We start from the raw sequence: 22,495 nt of genomic DNA, 5'->3' as shown, positions 1-22,495 counted from the left end.
AATGAAATAATTTGATATTTATTATGATTTTTTCAACTTTCACAGTAGCTAAATATTTTTACTAGAACGTAATAGAGAATATGTCATTCCTAAATTATAAATGTTACCAGAAATTTTCATATTGGAAAGTAGAAAAAATGCTTTATTGTAAATGTCCTTTAGTTTATTATATACTAATTAGAGTCTGCTTTTTATGAAGTAAGTTATTGCACTGCAGCCCATGACCTTGTGTGAATTGTAACTCTGTTGGTGTGGCATCATGCTCCTTCAGCTGACCCTGTCCAGGCTATTCCCCACAATCCCAGATGGTAGTGGGTATGGCTTGGGGCAGGCTGAGGGTAGAAAGGCTGAAACTCTGGGAGGCGAGGCGTCTGCTCCCTCAGTGCCCCTGCAACTGCAGGGGTCGGTTGGTCTTTAACTGAGTGTTGTGCTTAAAGCTTTCTGTGAGGTTTGCATTATCTCTCCAAGATTCTGGGGAAACTATTCAACAACTGCGTTTTGAAAGAATAGTTTGCTAAATACATGTTTAAGTACATTTTGTTTTTAGTGATACAAGTAAAGCTGATGGACATTAATGTTCTTATTATATAGTTGGAAAAATGGAAATAATTGGGACTCTAATTTTTAAGTCTAATACTTTGACTCTTTCTTTAACCCACCTGTTTAATTAAATCTCTTATTTTTCATTTAATTTTCTATCAATCATTTAAAACCCATTATTCTCCAATAAATGACACATAAATGTTGTTAAATGCGTGGTGATTTGGGAAAACTACCAAATTACACAGATTAATGTGTTTTAAAGCTGACTACCCTGCACATACTCCTGTATGTCTCAGAGACATACTTCATAGAAACTAGTAAAATAAATTCATATTGATTTATTAATTCATTACATAAACAATGAGAAGGTAAATGTTTCAAGTATGCCAAATATTATTCATTTAAGAAGCCCTACTCAATCAGTAATCATTTCTGATTACATTTTTGGTTGTTCTCTACCAAAGATGCTATTTCTTTGGGATTATTTGGAAAAAAACTTTTTGGCTGTGAAAATATCATTGGAGCTGAGGACATTTGGTTAGCCGGGACCAAAGATGTTAAGCATTTTTTCAATGCATGAGACAGTCCCTTAGTGTAAGAAATTATTTTCCCCAAATGTCAATTATGTCCTTGTTGAGAAACACTGTTCGTAAATCCAAGCTCTAATTCTGATTTAAATATTTATTTTAATTAATCATAGAGTGTTTCGTCATGATAATATAACATCTTTTCACAAATTGTTATAAAACTGCTTTCTCTCAGTTTCTCTTTCTTGAAAACTTTATCTATTTAGAATAATAACTTTAAAAAGGAGAGTGAGGTTAACTTTCAAAATGCTTTCTAAATCTTTATGCCAAGTCTTTTAAAATGAATTTTGTATAGTTGTTTTTGCACTGGTATTTTTAATTTCTAAATCAGGCTCATTAATGTCACCAGTCTTCAAAATTGTACGTGATTTCTGTGGCTATAAAACTGAGATAAAGAGAAAGCTCAGTATTGAAATCTATAGAAAATGTGTACTAATATAAATTTTTCTGTTTAAGCAATTCACAAGGAAAAAATTGAGAAAAAAGAAAAACCAGAAACAAAAACAGTGGCAAAAGGTAACTTTTCCCTTTATTGTTTATATAATCAAATTCTTTTCACTTTAAAAGATTACATTTTGGAGGTGCCTGGGTGGCTCAGTCAGTTAAGATTGCACCTCTTGGTTTTGGCCCAGGTCATGATCTCATGGTTGATGAGTTTGAGCCCCATTGTGGAGCTCTGTACTGACAGGGCAGAGACTGCTTGGGATTCTCTTTTTCTCTCTGTCTGTCTATCTGTCTCTTTCTCTCTTCCCCTTTCTCTGCCCCTCTCCTGCTTGTGCTCTCTCTCTCTCAAAATAAATAATTAAACTTTAAAAGATTATATTTGAGTGTCAGGTAGCTGGATAATTATATGCATTCAACATTTCCTTAACATAAAAATCAATTTGGCCTTACATTTAAAATTGAATATCTCAAGAATAATAAAACTAAGTACTTAAAATAAGAGAGCATTTGAAAATGTTAGAGGGTGCTAAAGAATTTTCCCAAATGTGGTGGGAAGAATTTGGAACCCCAAGAACTTTACTGCTTACTGTCATCCCAATGGTTATATTATAATATATGGCAAAGAGGACTTTGTGGAAGTAGTTAGGTTGCTCTAAAATATGGAATTTTTCCTCGATTATCCAGGTAGGCTCAATGTAATCTACAAAACTTTAAAGCATAGGCATGTGACAGAAGAGAAAGAGTGATCTGAAGTGTGAGCAGGACTTCCCCTCCATTGCTGGCTTGGGACTTGAGGGGAGCACGTAGGCAGTGGGAGAAGAATTTTGTCAACATGTTGAATAAAATTAATCTGTCCCAGGGCCTCCAGAAAATAACACAACCCTGCTGGTAATTTGATTTTAGCTTTGTGGACCCTAAGCAGAAAACCTACTTGAGCCACATTGTGCCAAGACTTTTGAACTTTGGAAACTGGGAGATATTAATGGATATTATGTTAAGAAGCTAAGTTTGTGGTAATTTGTTACTATAGTGATAGGAAACAGGCACAATATATTTGGTTTATAGCTTTTGATCAGTAGTACATTTTGGGTTAGTTTTAGAAATTTCAAATTCAGGATTTATTTTTTCAAATAGAAAGGCAATGCATGTATCTTGATCAATATTTTAAGCCATAGAAGAACAAAAATATCTTAATAATATACCCCCCAAAATCAATTAGAACATCAAAGAATGGTATGTATTTTGGAAGATTACATAAATATTAAATTATAAATTTAGTATTCTAAATTTATTTTCCAATTGTTTGATGTTAAAAAAATGGATTCTAAGTAATAGTTCAATCTTTTCTCCTAAATTTTAAATTTAGTTTTCTTATTTTAAAATACAGGCATTTTGTGTTCAGTATATTTTAGAAATCTCAATTCAGTATTTTCATGGGACTAATTCTTTAAATAAACAGGGGAATTTACTTTAAAAATTCAATGTGTTTAGCAATACAATGCAGAATGTTTAAATATTTGAGGCAGATATATTTTTAGTAAATATTTTTCATGAGCTAACCAAATATCATTTTATTGAAGTTAATGTACATGGATTATAAACTGAGACTTTGTTTCTTAGAATGTAGCATGAATTTATTCTCAAGATAAAATTTATAACTAAATATATATTATTTTATTCTACTTGGTTCTCTTCTGTTTGACAGATTTGAATGAAAATAAATTCATATGTATATGAAATCTTAAAGCTGATAGGGGTGTTAGATATCATCTCACCTAATTACTTAACTTAATGGATGAAGAAACTGACCTCCAGGGAGACAAAGCAGTTTGGCCAGATCATATGATTAGTATGTATTTGAACCCCAAGACTAATCTCAGGTGAACTGAGTATAAATCTAGTATTCTTTCCAAAGGTAACTAAAGGTCTTCAAGCATCAGTTTTTCCTTCAACAAAGATCTACTTAATCCTATACTATTTATTTATTGTTGTGAAAAAATCATCACACATTTAGAAACTTAAGTCAACACACATTTATTATCTCAGCTTTTGTGTGTCAAAAGTCTGGGCATGACTTAGTTCAGTTCTCTGCTTCACAATCTCTTACAAGGTTGTAATTAATGTGTTAGACAAAGCTGAAGTCCCATCTGAAGGCTCAAATGGGGAAAGATAATTTTCAAGTTCATACATGAATGTTGACAAGATTCAGTCTTTCATGGCCTGTTGAGTTGGGGCCTCAAATCTTTGTTGGCTGGAGGCCATTTTCAATGCCTTTCCACATGAATATCACTAATAGGACAGCTGACTCATCGAAGTTAGCAATAGATAGAACCAGCCAGTGAGACAGAAATACTCTTATGTACACAGTCATGGAAGTCACATACTATTGGTTAGCAGGAAATGCGTAGATTAGTCAATATTCAAGGGGAAAGGATTACACAAGCATATGAATGTCAGAAAGTGGAGATCACCAGTGGTCATCTTGCATCAGCCTGGGCTGCCCCATATCACAAATATTTTATTTACATACTTATATTCTCACGGGGGAGATAGATGTAAGCAACACACACATATATAAATTGTGTGTGTATATACACACGTATAAATATAATTTTCCTTTTTATTTTATGTATGTATTTATACATTATGTTAGGAATACAGTAAATACATAGAAAATTCTCTTTGTATAATTTGGGAGAAAACAATTATATTAAAGAGGCATACATTATAACATGTGAAAATTAAGTTTGAAACAAAGATAGCCTATTATATTTGAAAGGTATGAGCAGAGGTAAAGTAAAATCTCCATCAGAAGACTTTGATTTCCAGAGGCATTCCCAGGGAATATGGCATGTTTCTTGCTCTGTTTCAAGCCCAACCTCTCAAAGAGCTGCAATTTGCTGAGCTACCTCCGGACATCCTCCTGGGGAACAATGGGCCTTTCTGTCTACTCTGGTCCATGTGTAGGACCTCATATCTCTTGTGAAAACTAGCCCATTCTTATAGTTCACTAAAAATAACAAACACTGGAAAGAAGTGGAAGAAAATATTCTTGCCTCATGGTTGTATCATTCCTAGATACAACATTCCTAGATTTCTCATCTGTGAAATGAGTATAATATAGTGATTCCTGTTATACATCAAAATCTAAGTTCTAGAAAGATTCCAAGGAGCTCTAGAAATGCAGGGTATGAAGGTTTAATATTAGAAATTATTATATATTGGGGCATCTGAGTGGCTCAGTTGATTGAGCATCCAGCTCAGGTCATGGTCTTTTGGATTTGGATTATGGGTTCCAGCCCCATGTTGGGTTCTATGCTGACAGCTCAGAGCCTAGGGCCTGCTTTGGATTCTGTGTTTCCCTCTCTCTCTCTCTCTGCCCCTCCCTGCTCAAAATCTGTGTCTCTCTCAAAAATAAATAAACATTAAAAATTATAAAAATGCCTATGTACTTATTTTGCAGTTTCCGTACTTTTTTGCTCATGTGTTTTACTTATTTTCAGTTTTCTTAAAGGAAGAAATACCTGTAGTGATAATTTTTTTTAAATGGGAGAAACTTGAGGAACAGAAAAGTTAAGAAGTTAGCAGTTCCTGAATGAGTGAGAGTTGAAATTTGTTATTTCTTAACTCCAAAATTAAATAGTATGTTAGTATATTTATTGGATAATGTGGTTTTCCTACTTTGGTGTAAGACATTTTGATTCTAGTACAGTCACTAATGAGTAATGCTAATTCCAAAATGAATCAAATATGCTAATGTTTTTCTTTTGATTAGACCATTTTATTTTTTATTTGACAAAAATCATGAATTAAATATTTTGCTAAATAGAACTGGGTGATGTGAAGGGCTCCTGGATGGCTCAGTCAGTCTGACTCTTGATTTCGGCTCAGGTCATAATTTCATGGTTTGTGATATTGAGCCCTGCTGCTGATCTCTGCGCTGAGAGAGCTAAGCCTGCTTGGGATTCTCTCCTTCTCTGTCTGCCCCAACCCCCCCATGCTTTCTCCTCTTTCCCTCTCAAAATAAATAAACATTTTTTAAAAAGGACTGAGTGATTTGAATATACCATGACAATCCTTTTTTGTTTTTTTCCTTAGTGAGCTCCTAAGTGCAAATGTCACTTAAGTTCTTTCTAAGACATATAAAGCAAACTACAGGAAAAGTATTTTGGCATAAAATTTAAGAACGTCTACCCATTTTGATAAAATAAATAGAAGTTGAGTGTTGCTTTAGTTTCATGGTATTTTCCCCCATTTTATCCACATCATTGTTGAGTTCTTATCCACTTTAATGTCAGGCAAAGTTATTTGTTTCCAATATGAAGATCACTGACAAATAAAATAAGTAAGAAAAAATTTGTTATTTTTATACTTAGAATCATTTGATGAAAATAAGTTTGTTTTAGAGGTGGTCTTGACTTGAAGAAAATTATCTTTGCCCATTTACACATTATAATGGCATTAAAAGGAGATCTGAATTTCATATATTGCTAGTTCCGTAATATGATGTTAAGATTAAATCCGGTGTTACCTACAAGTGGGTAGGTGTCATTTAACATACGGAAAATAACAGTTTCACATACAGAAAGTATAAACAAAAAACCAGTTGGCAAAATTGTTGTTTTGCCAAGTTCATTTTAAACACATATCTACATATGCAATCTGTTTATCACTATATGTACACATGATCTGAATATAGTAAAATTTGTACTGTTTTCTTGATCAAAATTACTAATTCAGTAAACGTTTATGTTTTCTCTGAACAAAGCACTGTGCTAGACATTACGATGCTACAAAAATGAATAATACAGTTCTTATCCTCAAGTTGCTCTATCTGGTAGGAAAGAGAAATGTTTGAATAATCATTTGTAATGCAAGATATATAATAGGGAAAAACAGTTGTGTTTTAACAAAAGTTGAGGCAAATTCAGCTCAGGTGAAGGAATGATTAATTCCAACAACAGTGCCATTTGTTGCATATGCATTAAGTGCAAAGGAATGTGTATATGTGGAAAACATTCTTCAGGACCTCACAATATTATCTTACATTAGTCTTAAATTATTGCTTAGTGTACTAAAGCCAAGAAACTTGATTATAATTTTTTCATCAAATTTTTCAACATGAGTGACAATAAAGCCTATCCATTACATTGACAAATGACATGAGAGAGTCACTTTGCAGTAGTCTTACTGTGGGGCCTAGTGATTATGTGTGGTCCCATAGAATCAGTAAGCATCTATATAAACAATTTCCCACAAATGTGTGCTATATTATTGTTGCTTTATGTAAAATAATTGAAAGATTCACAAACTGATCAGTTCACATTCCCAATTCCTCCCAAATGCATAGAATATCAAATTAAATATATGTGTGTTAGAATATATGTATATATATTATAATTCACATAATAGATTCTAAGTTATAGCCTTTTTTGTTCACTAGGATATAGTTGAGGGTTTTAAAAGTCATTAGAATTAACATTTTTGACTTAAGATAAGCAGAAGCTAATATTTCAATTTCTGCTCTCTTTCCATCTCTTTTAAGTCAAGTCATTATAGCCTGAATGTCCCTGTATTAGCCTTTAATGGCTTTTATTGTTTCATTTCTATTAGTCACTACCAGCACAGTAATTTCACATTTGTACTTTTAATAGCTATTTAAAAAAATACTATGTTCAGTTTCTTGAATGGCTTTTTTAAAGTTTATTTATTTTGATAGGGAGAAAGAGAGAGAGAGAGAGAGAGAGAGAGAGCACACACATGCACACACACAAGTGGAGGAGGGGCAAATAGAAGAGAGAGAGAAAGAGAGAGAATCCAGACAAGCTCAACATTGTCAGTGCAAAGCCTGCGGCGGGACTGGAACTCACGAAATAGGAGATCATGACTTGAGTCAAGTTGGCTCAGTCCGTTAAATTTCAAGCCCCCCTCTTGAATGACTTTTAAGATATTTCAGTTCTGGAACAAAATGATTATAACCTTATAAAAAAAAGATTATATCTTGGCTCTTTGGAATGGGCATTGCCTTTTGCTGAACATGCCTGTCTGTACAAATCCTGTGTATTTCAAATGCCTCCTTGTTGATATGCTAAGCTTGTGGCTGTCTAATAGGTAAAGTTTTCATGTACAAATTAAGAATGTGCCCAACTTACAAGTGAGCTACATTTCTTTTTTGAGTACTTTAACATTTTACTTCAAAGATGATATAAAAGTTAGACAGTAGTCACAAGTATGTATGTGTAGAATGCTATTTTTTCTTTTTTTTATGTTTTATTTCATTGTATTTATTTTTAAGAGAACACAGTGGGGGAGGGACAAGGAGAGTCAGAGGATCTGAAGTGGAAAAAGACTTTTCACTGACGAAAGCCAGCCCAATGTGGGCCTGGACCTCACAAACCTCAAGGTCATGACCTGAGCCAAAGTCAGTTGCTCAACTGACTGAGCAAACCAGGGATACTATTTTTCTATTGTTTTTCTTTTCTCTTTCTTTCTAAATTGTTCACAACAATCAATAAAAGATGATTGGTAAATAAACAAACAAAAATCATGCAATTATCTTTGACTCTATACAGAAGAGAGGAAAACAAAGACTGAAGAGAAGATTAAAAAGGAAGTGAAAGGTGGGAAACAAGAGAAAGTGAAGCAAACAGCTGCAAAAGTCAAAGAAGGACAGAGACCATCACCTAAGCCCCCAGAGAAGGAGGGAAAAGAGACCGCAGCTGTGTCCAAACGTGAACAGAAAGGTAAACATCCAGAGGAGGTGGTCAGAGGTTCTAAGGGAATATTGGGCAAGAAGCAGATACAGTGAAATTAAAATCCCAAAAAGACCAAGATTGAACTTCAAATGGGAGTAAACAGATGTGTATCAGTAAAAATCGGAAATTAAATGTATTTATAGAAGACTAAAATGTATTCATATCTAAAGATGCAATGTAAGGTATTTGTAAAAGAAGATTTGAGTTAGTATCTGAAGTTATTTGAAGGTTGAGGATAAATGTTAAATTCTTGAGACACGAGATTTCTACTAAGAGATGGAAAAACAATTTTGTGTGTCCTACTCTTTGGAGAACAGCAGTCCAGGAAAAACGACAATTTTCAAGAAGTTTTTAAAGCAATATATGTTCAGATCTTCTAGAATAAGTATAAAAACTCTCCATACATTCCTGTTGTCCCTGCAAGAGCATACAATTTAGAATATATATTAAATTATTAAATTCAGTTAATTTAACAGGCAGGAAGTTATGGGAAATAATTCTCCAGTTCCTTTGCCAGCTTCCACTGACGAAATTTATGACTCTAGAAATATCTGTATCTGATACCATGCTGCTCTTTCAGCAAGAGTGATGTCAAACTTACAGCCCTACTTTACTTCATGGGAATAGAGCATTTAAATGGAAGTGGAGTATAGGCCTGAAGTTTTTTGTGGAAAGGTGCTATGAGAATAAAAGGGTGGAGTTTTAAGAGGGCAGCTGAGGGCTTGTGCCACGTCTCTGCCCCTTGTTAAATCTCTTCTTCCCGAGTCCATTTCTGGCACTACGCTGCAGTAGAGTACTAGGACTTCCGATAGAGAATGTGGGCTTACTCAGTAGGGACTATTCCGATAAATGTGTCTTAGGGGTGTTGCAAAATAATACTTTTCTTTGCTCTGGAAGTTTTGAATAAGTATATTTGAGGACTAAAATTAAGGAATGATTTCTATGAGATTTTCATTAAAAAAATTGAAAACTTTATTACCAAGTAAGCTATTTGGACAGTGAAACTGAAAATAATTTTCCACGATCATAAAACATAAGATGAAATTTGCAATCCATACTTTTTTGGTTCCACAAATAAGTGAGATCATGTGGTATTTGTCTTTGTAATCCACTCTTGTATTTTGTCTTTAAATCCCTTTTTCCCTTGAATTCACAAGTAATATAATATCTGTCAAAAGAAATATATTTTTTAAAAATACATTTTAGGAAGAAAAGAAGGAAAAAGACCTTCTGTCTCTCTTTTTTTGTGTGTGTAATCCACAAATTTTGAAATAAATGAAAATTACCTAAATTAAAATTTTTTAGTTCACTAAACAAAACGTGGAATTAAAACCTTGGCTCCCTAAGAACTTTCTTCAATTTAAAAAATGATTATATTGTCTTGAAAAAAATGAAAAAGATTGGTTATTACCTCTCTTAAAACTTTATGTTACTTCTGAAATATTTGGGTAGAAAAAATTATAGCAAGTAAAAAGGAAATATTTTGAATGCAACATTTTCTGTGATAGAAAATAAGAAAATTAATCTTCTGACTCACTGATCTATCTATTGAAAGTGATCATCAAGGTCCTAAAGTACTTTGCATTTTAGATTGTCTTTTAAAAACAAAAATAAGCACATGAAATCAGCTGAAACATACCAACTATATTTTTATTTTTGTCTATATACACAGTATGTAAAAATTCATACCAGTTATAAATGGGAGTATCAAAATATTTATCTAGCAACTAGGAACATGAATAAAATTTTTGATGTCCATTTTTAGTATCCTTGGTTTTTTTTTTGGAGGGGGTGGCATATTTTATTGATGAAGACACATCACTAGAACATTTTTAACTAATGTTTATTTCCCAGGTCACATATGTTGTATTTTATTTTTATCAGTAATCAGAATTATTAAAGGTACATTCATTTTCAATCTACTGTTTTCATTTCCACATAAAGAGCTATTTATCTATTAAAAGGACATTCAAATACCACTTACTTGAGAAACAAAAGCACAAATGTGATATTATTGGTTAAGTAAATGCATTTGCTGAAGCTAGTCTCCGCATTAAGATAACTACCATCAATTAAATAATTGTATCATTAGGTAAATAATCAAAACATTACTTCTAATAGCTGGTCAGACACATAAATATGTTATTTTTTAAATTAAGCAAAAATTTAAGAAGAGTTATTCATTAAAAACCTTATATTATAGTTTCAACTATATACGGTAAACAAAGATGCATTGTTTTTAAAATAATTTATTTATGAGGTAGCTTTGATTTCAAGACTTTTGTATTGATGATTTAGTAAATAGTTGATTAATTTCTCCTGTAAGGAAGAGATTATTTATTTGCTTAGCATAAGTTAGTCTTAATGAATTTAAGTTTTCAAATATTTTTCTAAATTGTTTTTTCTTATAAGTAAATATGGCCTAAGGGTCTTTTACTTGAGACAGATTTATATATGGAGCAGACACACTTATTGGCAATTTTTAAAGTATATCATAAACATGCAAATATATTCATATGAAGTTACTTTTAATATTATATATTTCCACTTAAAGCACTGGGAATAAGATGAATAGGTATGACTAACCTACCATATGTTTATACACACCCTTATACACACCCATAATCCAGGTTCTATGGACCAATCTTACTCTGTTTAAAGAAAGAAGGGCTGACGTGATCAGGCTGTGGCAGAAGTGTGGGGATGGGAGAGAAAATCAAACCTCTTTACTGCTATGCTCATTCTTCCTTTTCATTCTCCTTTTCATCCTCCTCCTTCATCTTCATCTTCTTCTTTTTAGCAACTATCTAAATATTTGTGGCAGGCAGAGAGAGTATAGCTAATGCGAATCTATCATAGAGAACCGGACGACACATGCCCCATGTTCATAAGAGATTTTTAAAAACTTCCTTTCTGTTGACACTCTGCGTCCAGAATGCATTTTCTCTCCGCTGCCACTCCACAGGCAACACGACAAGGCAGCAGCTGAGTGACATCTACCACTGCTCCTTGAGGAGGGGAGAAATGGTCAGCACATGTGATTCCTAGAAGGTGTTCATTTGAGAGAGAGAAAATATTAAGAAATGGTGACCACATATGAAATTCTATGAATTATTATCACAAAACTATGAAAGTTATCATAATAGAACTGTTCATATTTTCCTTAGGAAAATTTACTTATTCTAACATTTGAGTTGCATTTAAAGAAACATTTCTATAAAATGAATCTTCCAAATTAGGAAGGCTTGGTTTGGCTTTATCCTTAGACTGGTGAAACCGACATGCTGGAGCCTGCACAACATACACTTGCCCAGAATTCTGGCACATTGTTAAGGTCAACACTCAGGACAGACAGAAACGGGCGTCCTAATTGAAAATATTTGAAAATTCTTAATTTAAAATATTGTAAAAATATCCTCTTATCTTCCTACTGGTGCCATTAGAATGCAACAGCACACCACCACTCAAGTAAAACAGAAACCTCTTAAATGTTGTAATTCAAACAATTTTCTAGATTAAAAAAATAGACATGTTTTGAATTAATTAAGGATTTTCCTTCTTAAATTGGAAACACATAGGATTATTGGTGCAGTAATTAGATGAAAGACTTTTGGAGCCAGAAAATACATGAATAATACATGTAAGCATTTTACTTTGGTAATAATTTAACATAGAGGCGAAATAGTTTGATGAAAATGTCAGCATTCAGTAAAAACAAAAAACAAACTCTGAAGCATGAAGATTTTAGTTAATTCAACATACTATTCCACATGCTACATGTATAAATATGCTATCACAACTTGGGGTGGAGAGGATTGTTTCATTTTGGGTAATGGTCCAAGCCCTTCGAATTTTAAATAGTCCCTGCACCCTAAACTTTTCACATGCGTATCTTTTCTGTTGCGGTTGCTGAAGGCAATAGTGCGAGTAAAAATGATTGTAAATGAAAAAAAAAATGGAGAGATTTTATATCAGTGATTCTGGAAGGTGGTCTAATCAAACTTTTGAGGAGTTTGTTAAAAATGCATATTTTAGGGTTTAGACCCATGGAATTATAACACATTCCCCATCTTTTTGATATTTAAATTGCCCTTTGAGAACAACTTCTGAATCATAGGAAGCACAAATCCAAAAAGAATATAGTCACTTAAGGTACTGAAACAAAAGTGAAAGCTTAAAAATTTCAGGAAGCCCACCCTTGCCCACCCCCAAATTTGCCCTTTAAGGAAAATGTACTTTTTCATTTTGCTATACCTGAGAGCTAAATTGCCCATTCTAGAAGTTTGCTCAGGAAAAAATTTATGTCCAGAAAAGAGAAAATAATTTCTACATTAATCTTAATTTTCTCCTGTACCATGGGGTTCCCATGTCCTGGTATTAGAAACCTTGGATGTTGCTGCTAGTCTATCCAGGAACAAATGAATTCCTGGACTTGACCTGGGAACTAGCCTCCCTCCAACATCCACCTCACCTATGGCAAAAAGTGCTGTAATTCATGAGTCAACATGCAGGCAAATTTTTGAAACCTTATGAGTTTTGGCTTACTCATATTTAGGTACTAATGAAAAGGATTATAATTTACATTTACTGCAATAACTACATTTATTTCTCCAAGACCTGGCAGAGTTTCATAATAAAATGAATTACTCTAAAAATACTGTTCATACTTTAAAAAGAATAAGATTTACAAAGATTATTGCATGTGTATTTCTTATAAAGTAACAAGTTTTATTATTTCACATGGTCAATACACATAATTTCAAGCACTTAAGGGCATGTCATGTTGTGTAAACTGAATAAACTCTCTTGGTCCTAAAGCTGCCCTTGGATTTGTTAGATTAATAAAATGCTTATTTAGAAACACTAAAGTGTAAGTAAGTCATCTTGAACAAGGTTAATTTCATAATATGCAAGTTTTAAAGAAGATATGGTAAAACTTCTGGAGTAATTCACCAACTAAAATTTGGGTTGGAAAGACATCAGCAGAACCTAAAGTTATGTGGGATTTTAAAGTTCATTGCAATGTCTTTAAATTAGAGGGGAAAAAAATCTCTGAAATTATTTTTGATCAAGTTTGCCCAAATGCTCAAATTCCTTTTTTTTTTAAACTTTTTCCATAGACCATAGACTAGTCAGGATCATAAGATATCTTCAATGAAGATTACTCAGTTAATTAGCTGAGCAATGATATCATTGAATGCTGAAAGTCTGTTCTTCGCACATACTCTTATAATTAAGGAGTGTTTCCATGCAAAACCCCTAACACGTACAAAAGAGTTAGCCTTACAGCTTGCCTTTTCTAGAAACATCCTACAGCTCCATTTAGACAACTAGCAGAAGGACTGAGAATGAATAATTGGTAAAATGTTCCAAGTTGGAAATAATTTCCTCTTGTAAAACTTCTGTTTCATTAATGGAAGTGTATATATGAACAATGAGAAAAACTGCTTTAATATGATGACTTTTGTAATGAATTTGATGAAAAATGTTTTGATTAAAAAAAGACAACTATATGGTATTATCCTGAAATATTCTGTTTCCATTTTTTAAAGCAATTCTTCTTGTATGGAATAAATGGAACCTTACATTTATTATGCCTTTTCTCCCTGTGTGTTCATATGAGTGCAAATTATTCCTTCACAGAAGATATTGTAGTAACTAAAATAGAATTGTGCTATTTTGTTTGTTTTGTTAAGCCATTTCTTCCTAGAAGAAGGAAGGTGTTGATGACATTCTTTCATTGCTCTTTTTCTTTCTACTCTGTCAGATCAGTATGCATTCTGTCGATATATGATTGACATGTTTGTCCATGGGGATTTAAAACCAGGTATTCCAAACAATTTTTATACTTGTCTGTTTTAATAGTCTTTGTTTCAAAGATTGCTGGCTTTTTTATCTACTAAACTGCATTTTCACTTTTAAAACTTGCATTATGCATGCGTAGATTTAGAATAAAACCAATGAAAAGCAGAAGTAATAACTGGCATTAGGGCCTTTAATTTTACCTTTCTATTACTGCATGGCCTATTGCAAATGAAGTCAGGTGAAAGCTAAAAAAATGCTAATATCTTTATACACAAAAAGTGCTAATATCTTTAATAATATCTTGGAATGAAGAGGTGAAACATCTTATTTCTGGTAAACTTATAAGGCCTATAACAATAAAAGTATCCTTTTTTTAACATTGAAAAACTTTGTATTAAATCTGTCACAATTCAAAATTTTCATTTACTTCAAAAATTTTTATTTTCTCACATGTGAAAGGGTTAGCTATTTCAGAGAACTACAATTGATGGAGCTAATCAACCTTCGAGTTAATAGTCAATACAATGAAAAGTATTTTTATTGAAAGGAATTTATCTATCATCTCTCCTATAACAAGGGATTCTTTACTAATATCTTAATTAAGAATGAATAACTTGATTGCTTGTCCTAGGCCTTTTGTAGATTTAAAGACTGATAGTATTATGTTATGTCTGGGGAAACAATTCTAGGAATATGGTATTGTTAAGGAAAGAACTAACTTATATTAGAATAGTTGGAACTGATTGTTTAAAGTAAACTATATTTTGGTTCTAAACTATTTTTATGGAAATCTCTCTAAAACGTATAATTACATTCATGCGTATATTGGCAAATGGGCATATCATATTTTAAACAAACATATAATACATCTAGGTCCTAGAAAATTAGAAGATCATGAGAATTTTAAGTTTCAGGAATATTTAGTTAATTCTAATAACTTACTTAAGTTAATTTCCTCCCTTCTCCTCCTCTTCTTCATTTTCTTAATCTTCTTTCTCTTCTTTGTTTGCTTTCTTACTGAGTTAGAAACTGAAATGAGGGGGAAAACACTGAAAATATGGTGATTCACTTGGATGATGACTCACTTGGTAAAAATGATTAACATTAACATATGTGTTTAATATCATAGTGAACTTAGATGGAAACATCAGGAAAGTAGTTTAGTATAGTAAAGAAAAAAAGAAGGCTTAGGATATAAATACAGATGTGATTCTTGCCCCATCCTTTTGTAGCCTTGGACCTTGAGCAAATCATTAAACTCCACTTGATCTTCAGTGTCTTTACATTTAAAATTGGGGTCACAGTCAGCAATAGCACTACTAGAAATTTATCCAAAAGACACAGGAGTGCTGATTCTTGGGACACATGTACCCTAATGTTTATAGCACCGTTTTCAACAATAGCCTAATTATGGAAAAAACCTAAGTGTCTGTCAACTGATGAATGGATAAAGGAGATGTGGTTTATATATACAATGGAATACTACTTGGCAATGAGAAAGAATGAAATCTGGCCATTTGCAGCAACGTGGATGGAACTGGAGGACATTATGAAATAATGTGAAATAAGTGAAATAAGTCAGTCAGAGAAAGACAGATATCATATGTTTTCACTCATATGTGGAACTTGAGAAACTTAACAGAAGACAATGGGGGAAGGGAATGGGAAAAATCATTTCAAACAGAGAGGGAGAAAGGCAAACCATAAGAGACTCTTAAATACAAAGAACCAACTGAGAGTTTATTGGAGGGACTGGGGGAGAGGGAGAAATGGGTGGTGGGCATTGAGGAGGGCACTTGTTGTGATGAGCGTTCGGTGTTGTGTGTAAGTCATGAATCACAAGAATCTACCCCCAAAACCAAGAGCACATGTATGCACTGTGTGTTAGCCAACTTGACAATAATTTATATTTAAAAATATTAAATAAAAAAATCAAAATCAAAATAAAATAAAATTGGGGGTCACAGTAAAACTTTGCAAAATTAGGGCCACCTGGGATGCTCAGTAGACTTTGGCTCAGGTCATGATCTCAAGGTTTGTGAGTTCAAAAGCCCCACATCTGTGCTGACAGGTCAGGACCTGGAACCTGTTTCAGATTCTGTGTCTCCTCCTCTCTACTCCTTTCCTGGCCGCATGCTCTCTCTCTCTCTTTCTCTCAAAAATAAATAATCTTTAAAAATTTTTAAAAGACTTGTAAATTTGTTGACAAAGCATCTAAAGAGATGCACAAAATACTAATATAACTTTATTCCTTAAATCATTCAATTTAGCATAGGCTGTGTGAAAGAAACTTAACATTAAGAATGCTCAGTCTATACACACAATTAAGTCAATTTTAAGAAAAAGATTTGCTGCTCACTTTATTTAGCTGTGATGGTTTAAGAGATTTATATTCTATACATATTTTGCTTTGAAAAGATCAACTGTTTACTTACATGCAACGTGAATCAATATTGTTAATGAGCATGACTTTTTAAATTCTATTATTTGTGGAAAATAATGTGTTCTTCGTGTCATTCAAGTTATTCATAGAGCTACTAATTGATCATAAAATGCAATTTCTAAGTAAACCACAGGACAGAGAGAACCATACACTGTCAAAGTCAATGAGAGATGCTAAAAGCTTAGCAGTCACAAAGCTGATCATATCTTTTCAAATATTTAACAACAGATCAAAGATCAGAAGGAACAGTGAAACCATGTCCACATGAATTAAGGAGAATTCCACTATTAATCATACAGCAAGAGATCTTTTAATGTCACATGTGAACATTTTCTAAATAGCCATGAGTTCATATCTCTAGCACTGTGTAATATCTTAACTCATGAAAATAATTTCCAAGTGTTATATAATTAGATTTTTATTAAAATTTATTTATTTATTTTGAGAAAGAGAGAGAAAGAGAAAGGGGCAGAGAGAAGGAGAGAGAATTCTAAGTAGGCTCCCTGCTGTCAGTGCAGAGCCCAATACGGGCCTCAAACTCACAAACTGTGATATTATGACCTGAGCAAAGATCAAGAGTCAGACATTCAACCAGCTGAGCCACCCAGATGCCCAGGATTAGGCTCCTTAATATCATTTGTTAGCTTTTAATTGCTTTCCTGATTTATTTCATTTACCTACATTCATGATTTTGAATATTTATTGCTATACTGTATAAGAAATTAAAGAATATGAAGATCAGCATTTCTGGAGAAATAATGTTTTTCAGCATTTCAAGGGGTGAAAAAGAAGAAGATGGAGAAGGGAAACCTGTATGGTATGCCTGTTGTTTTGTTAACAAATCATGTAAAATTCATAAGTTTCCAGAAGGAAAATTTATGATATTTCCCTTGTTGGTGAGACAATACATATGATGGAGTGAGAAAGCACTAAATATGGTCTGCATTTTGTAAAATGAGGAATGAGAAACAAGATTTAATCTGGGCATATTAATTTAGGGAAAATGCAAGTGATAAGACTTCGACTCTGACTGACAATTAGAGAATAAAACAATTCCTGCCAAGCTTATTGCTCTGCATGTATCCAGTATTTATAAAACATTTGTGCTTCCATCTGTTTCTGTTTGGGATTAGTAGAACACCTGTTATTGTTTAGCTAGAGTTCATTATTAATTATTGGTAATGAGTTTTTTAAACTATAATTTGATTTTTTTTTCCTTTTGGGATAAAATACTTCCCATGTACAATGTTGTCACACCCTCAAAAGTATCCCAAATCACAGATGAGATTTGGAAAACCTTATTAATGGCATGTACTGACACCATGACATAAGTCCCAAGTTTTGCTTTTTATCCGATTAAATAAAATACTTCTAACAAAGATACCATTAGCATTTTTTTAAGCTAAGATGTACCTGAAAATGAACTGAATTGCTCTTTCTGAATCTCCGTAGTGAATATACACTACTTTATGGTCAGTTAAAATCCTCACTTCAATTACAGGGACCATCTCTATAAAGCCAGCAAAAACTGTGACAATCCCATCATTTTGTTATCTAATTAAAATTCTCCTGTACTGACTCACTCTAAATTCAGTTGAAAAATTTAGAAAATTCTATTTAAACCTAGAAAGTGAGTATATGTCACTGAACCTGGTCCTGTGGGCAACTGGAGTAGATGTATATGTACAATGTATAATTTTAGGGGTATTATGGATACCGAAGTGCTCCCTTCTTTAGAAATATTTTTTCTGCTGCTCTTAAATTATCTCCCAACCATGCCATTAGATCACTTGATTGTGTAGATGGTCAGTGTCACAGAACATGGTTTGGATAGTCCCTAACCTGTCCTAAGGAAGAGAGGAGAGAAAAGGGAGGGAAGAGGAAGGAACGGAAGGAGACAGATCCTGTTCTAAGGTGGCTGTTGGGAAGCTGATGATTCACACTTTCTAGGGTTAAAGTAGTCCAGTTCTCATTCTTCTTATGAGACAACTATGAAAACTTGCCAAGGCAGACTCACTTTGTGGTGGTGGTAGTAGTGTGTGTGTGTGTGTATATGTGTGTGTTTTGGTTTTGGTTTTAGAATTTCATAGTACTGATGATCAAGATAAATGATTTTAGATTTATTTATCTTTATTATTTTTCCAGTAATTCCAATTTCCTTTTCAATATTTTGCTGCTAAGCCCATTTTCCTTAAGTCATAGTCATACTGATAATTTCATTCCTTTAGGTGGACTCTAAAAGAACCCTTATGAGGCACCTAGTAACTTGGTTGGTTAAGTTTTTGACTTTTGATTTCAGCTCAGGTCATGATCTCGTGGTTCATTAGTTCAAGGTCCCCATCAGGCTCTGGGCTGAAAGCCCAGCTCCCTGTTTGGGACTCTCTCTCTCTCTGCCCCTCCTTCCACTGCTTGTATGATATGTGCACATGTGTGCTCTCTCTTAAAAATAAACTCAAAGAAATTGTGAGCAAATAAAATTGCAAAAAAAATAAATAAATAAAAAGAACCAGCCGGATCTTGCTAAGCATTTTCATATTTTCTCTTCACCAACTTCCACGTAGGCCAAGTGAATTGCAGGTACTCCTGGGTGAAGTCAACGGAGTTAAGCAAGAGACACATTTCAATAAGGAAAAAAAAATTCACATGGCTCACAGACCATATATTCTGATATTTACAGTAGGAAATCAATTTAAATGCCCAGTACAAGAATTGGGCTTCATATGCTTCTGCTTAGTCATTTTAACACTTCTTTTCAGCTTTTCACCTCTGTATGAAAAAAAATCATAATCATAAAGCCATTATGATTAAAGTTCAATACAAGTTAAAGTGTATCCTTTAGAAGTTATCTCGCCATTGAAATTCCAGCTACTATCTGACTTTTATTTGAGCCAAGAATTTATGTCGAGGTAATTTATTCCCCTTTCTGTGTCATTATTCTCTTAAAATTGAAGGTATTCACCTATCAAAATCTTCTCTGACTATTATAAGGTGTTCTTTGGAAGCTTGTATTCCAATTCTATGGGTTTTTAGGTCCACAGATAGACAGGACCTCAAAGAATAAGAGTGTTCTCATTTTTAAGATCCTTTTCTTGAACTTCAGTTGTGCCTAACTGCCTTTTTGGTTTGAGCCTGCTGAGAAGAGGTCAAATGTAATTGCATTATAGTCACTATTATTTAATGGTTTAAACTAATGTATTTCAGAGCTCAATTGATTATAATGGAGAAGACTAAGTAAGATTCAGCCTTGCTTTACTTTTCTCCAAAAAATACTGTTCCATGAAAACATACTTACTTTAGTTCCAAACATCTCACTATTTTCACAAAATAAAAGCTTTGGTAGTTTTGATGTTAACCCAATAAATATTTATTGAATTCTCTCTGTAAACTGATAGTCCAGGCAAGAGATAAGACATGACATATATAACTTTATAACTAAGGATAAGTTGATAAATATGCAATAGAGGTTTAGACAATGTAAATGTAATCTCAGTATACTAGAAACAATAGTTATCGTTACCTACCTTTTGGACCTCTCAATGTTTTTTAATATTTTAAATCATTTAAGAAATGGTTTGCAGAAGTAGGAGTAAAGGGATTGTGAAAATTATGATAAGAACTTAAATATAACAAAGCTAAAAGTTTATTTCATCAATTTTCTGATTTTGAAGATGTGTGAACTCCAGATTGGAAACATCCTCAGAAAGGAACGAACTGCCCATCAATATCATGAATAAACCTGCAACATATATATCTCTACTTGATACAAATTCCAGAGTTCAAACACATCGATTTTTTTAAATCTTTTTTAATTTTTTTAATGTTTTATTTATTTTTGAGAGAGAGAGACAGCGTGAGCAGGGGAGGATCAGAAGAGAGGGAGACACAGAATCTGAAGACAGGCTCCAAGCTCTGAGCTAGCTGTCAGCACAGAGCCCAACATGGGGTTTGAACCCACGAACTGAGAGATCATGACCTGAGCCGAAGCCGGATGCTCAACCAACTGAGCCACCCAGGCACCCCAAGTTTTGAAATCTTTGAAGTTTGTAATTTAATTGAAAAGACAATGTCATCACCATTCCATAACTGCAAGACATTTTTATTTTTAGCTTTATAAACAGTGTTTAGAATGATACATCCACTGAGGAGTTTTTAAATTTATACATTATTGATTTCATTCTGATACCTGCCTTTACCTTTCATTGACATTTGCACACTTAAAAACTATAAATTTTGGCACACATATTTTATAAAAAATGAAAAATATTATAATATACTCTTAAAATGAGATAGGTTAGGTTCTTGCCACAAAATATTACCTGATAAAGTCCTTCTGGTTGAAGGACTAAGTTGATGAGAATATCCTATTTCATTTTTGTCCTTTGAAATGAATTGTTCATTCATTGATTCTTGAGTTTGAGAAAATTCACTGTCATCTGAAAATCCATGGTCTGAGATTTCATTTGAACAATTAATTTCAATTTCACTCTAAATTAAAGTTTATCATTCTGTTTCCTCCCTCTTTTGCATTTATCTTCTGGTTCATCTAATAACCTAAACATCTTCCTTTGTCCATTTTCTTCTTTTTGCAGTTATGGATGAAACATAGAATGTGTAAATTCTAAGCTGTGTTCAATGAAACTAGAAGTAGATCATTAGAATGATTCCAGACTTCTTTTAAATGTTCTTGAATGACAGTGACATTTCAGAACAGTAAGAAAAATGAATGATGATGAGGATGGTGATTTATTTTGTAATTGCATCACCCTTCCAGGCAACTGCATCATTATTCTATTTTCTTATCATTTTACTCCTTTTAGCATTGTTGGGAATAATTGATGAGTCATAATGAAGTAAGTCCTGAGTTCATGAAATAGAGATTTTCAAGAGAGAGGAAAAATGAGATCATAGAGACTCCATCATGTGTCCTGGATTTTTTAAATTGCCCAATGGTGCCATCTGGCAATTACAAGTTAGAATGAGTTTTATTCTGTTTGAAAAATAAGTATTTTTTTTGTTGTTCTTTGGAAGACCTGTAAGGAAAAGTAAGACAAGATACATCAGTCTCTACAAGTAGTTACAATTGCTCAAAACAAAAGAAAACAAAACCTCAAAAACTAAGATTGGCTTCAATAGACTCTGTTAGCACACTGAGAATCAGTGGACAGAACATTTATTGAAGGGCACACAATCCAGTATTTAATACTTTTCTTAATAACTTGTTCTGAGTCTCAGTGTTTTAATCAAATGTGTTTAAGATTGTGAAGATGATGAAATAAGATAGTGTCGCGGTCCTGCCCCGGCCAGCAGGGCGGTAAATCTTTGTGGGTCCATTTCTGAGGGAGGGGGAGAGAAATAGGGCAGGAAGGGGAGCACAGAGAGTGAGGCAAGACAAGTGTTTTCTGATCAAGCCCCCATTTATTAAGAAAAATAAATCCCACCTATATAGGATTTGGGACGGGAAACTGACCCAGGTTGGTGGCCAGGTAACAGAGTCAAATGATTATCAGAGAAAGGGGAAACCGAAACTGAAACTCCAAAACAGCATCAAAGGAAGCACCCAGACTTTTGTCTGCAATAATGGGCAGGGGAAGATTAGTGCTGCATAAACCCGAATGCGGTTTGATCTTTTGTTCATTTTGGCTTTTTTCCTCTGGCTCAGTATGACTGTCTCTGAATCCTGGACCAGGAAATGCACTCTCCTAGCCTCCAGATGTAAATCTTGTTTTTTTGGTTGCTCCCTGGAGAGCGATATGTCCTTGCCTGAGGCGGCCAAAACTCGGCAGCTCCCAACAAGATAGCATATCTTCTCCCCTCATTTTTGCTTTCTCTTACTATGGAAATTTGCTGCAAAAAAAAGATAATGCTACTAGTGTGAAGATAAGAGAAGGTCTTATGGAGGAAGTAAAAATTGAAATGGG

The 22,495-nt window shown here is 33.4% G+C and overlaps 1 protein-coding gene and 2 long non-coding RNA genes across 6 annotated transcripts in view; 1 reads left to right on the top strand and 2 right to left on the bottom strand.

Annotated features, from left to right (window-relative positions):
• Positions 1-10,087, top strand: part of TRDN (triadin) — a 112,680-nt gene extending 102,593 nt beyond the window's left edge. The window contains exons 7-8 of the mRNA XM_029944600.1: positions 1,587-1,646; positions 8,147-10,087. Of these exons, the coding sequence (XP_029800460.1) occupies positions 1,587-1,646; positions 8,147-8,382 (296 nt within the window). The 3' untranslated portion in view covers positions 8,383-10,087. The remainder of the gene's footprint in view (positions 1-1,586; positions 1,647-8,146) is intronic.
• Positions 9,954-15,118, bottom strand: LOC115296141. The gene is made up of 2 exons (XR_003910752.1): positions 15,077-15,118; positions 9,954-11,373 (listed from the first exon to the last, which is right to left on the bottom strand). It is a non-coding gene; the product is annotated as an uncharacterized LOC115296141 (long non-coding RNA).
• A 17-nt stretch (positions 15,119-15,135) lies between these two features.
• The window catches only part of LOC115296140, a 44,422-nt gene continuing 37,062 nt past the window's right edge, over positions 15,136-22,495 (bottom strand). For 3 of the 4 annotated variants that reach the window (XR_003910750.1, XR_003910748.1, XR_003910751.1), the window contains one exon: positions 20,653-21,607. This is a non-coding gene — a long non-coding RNA (uncharacterized LOC115296140). Of the gene's footprint in view, positions 15,164-20,652; positions 21,608-22,495 lie in introns of those variants that run through there. The other variant, XR_003910749.1, reaches the window with a different exon arrangement.

The sequence above is a fragment of the Suricata suricatta genome, chromosome 7, assembly GCF_006229205.1.
Source record: "Suricata suricatta isolate VVHF042 chromosome 7, meerkat_22Aug2017_6uvM2_HiC, whole genome shotgun sequence".
NCBI lineage: Eukaryota > Metazoa > Chordata > Mammalia > Carnivora > Herpestidae > Suricata > Suricata suricatta.
This window is presented reverse-complemented; position numbering and strand designations above follow the sequence as displayed.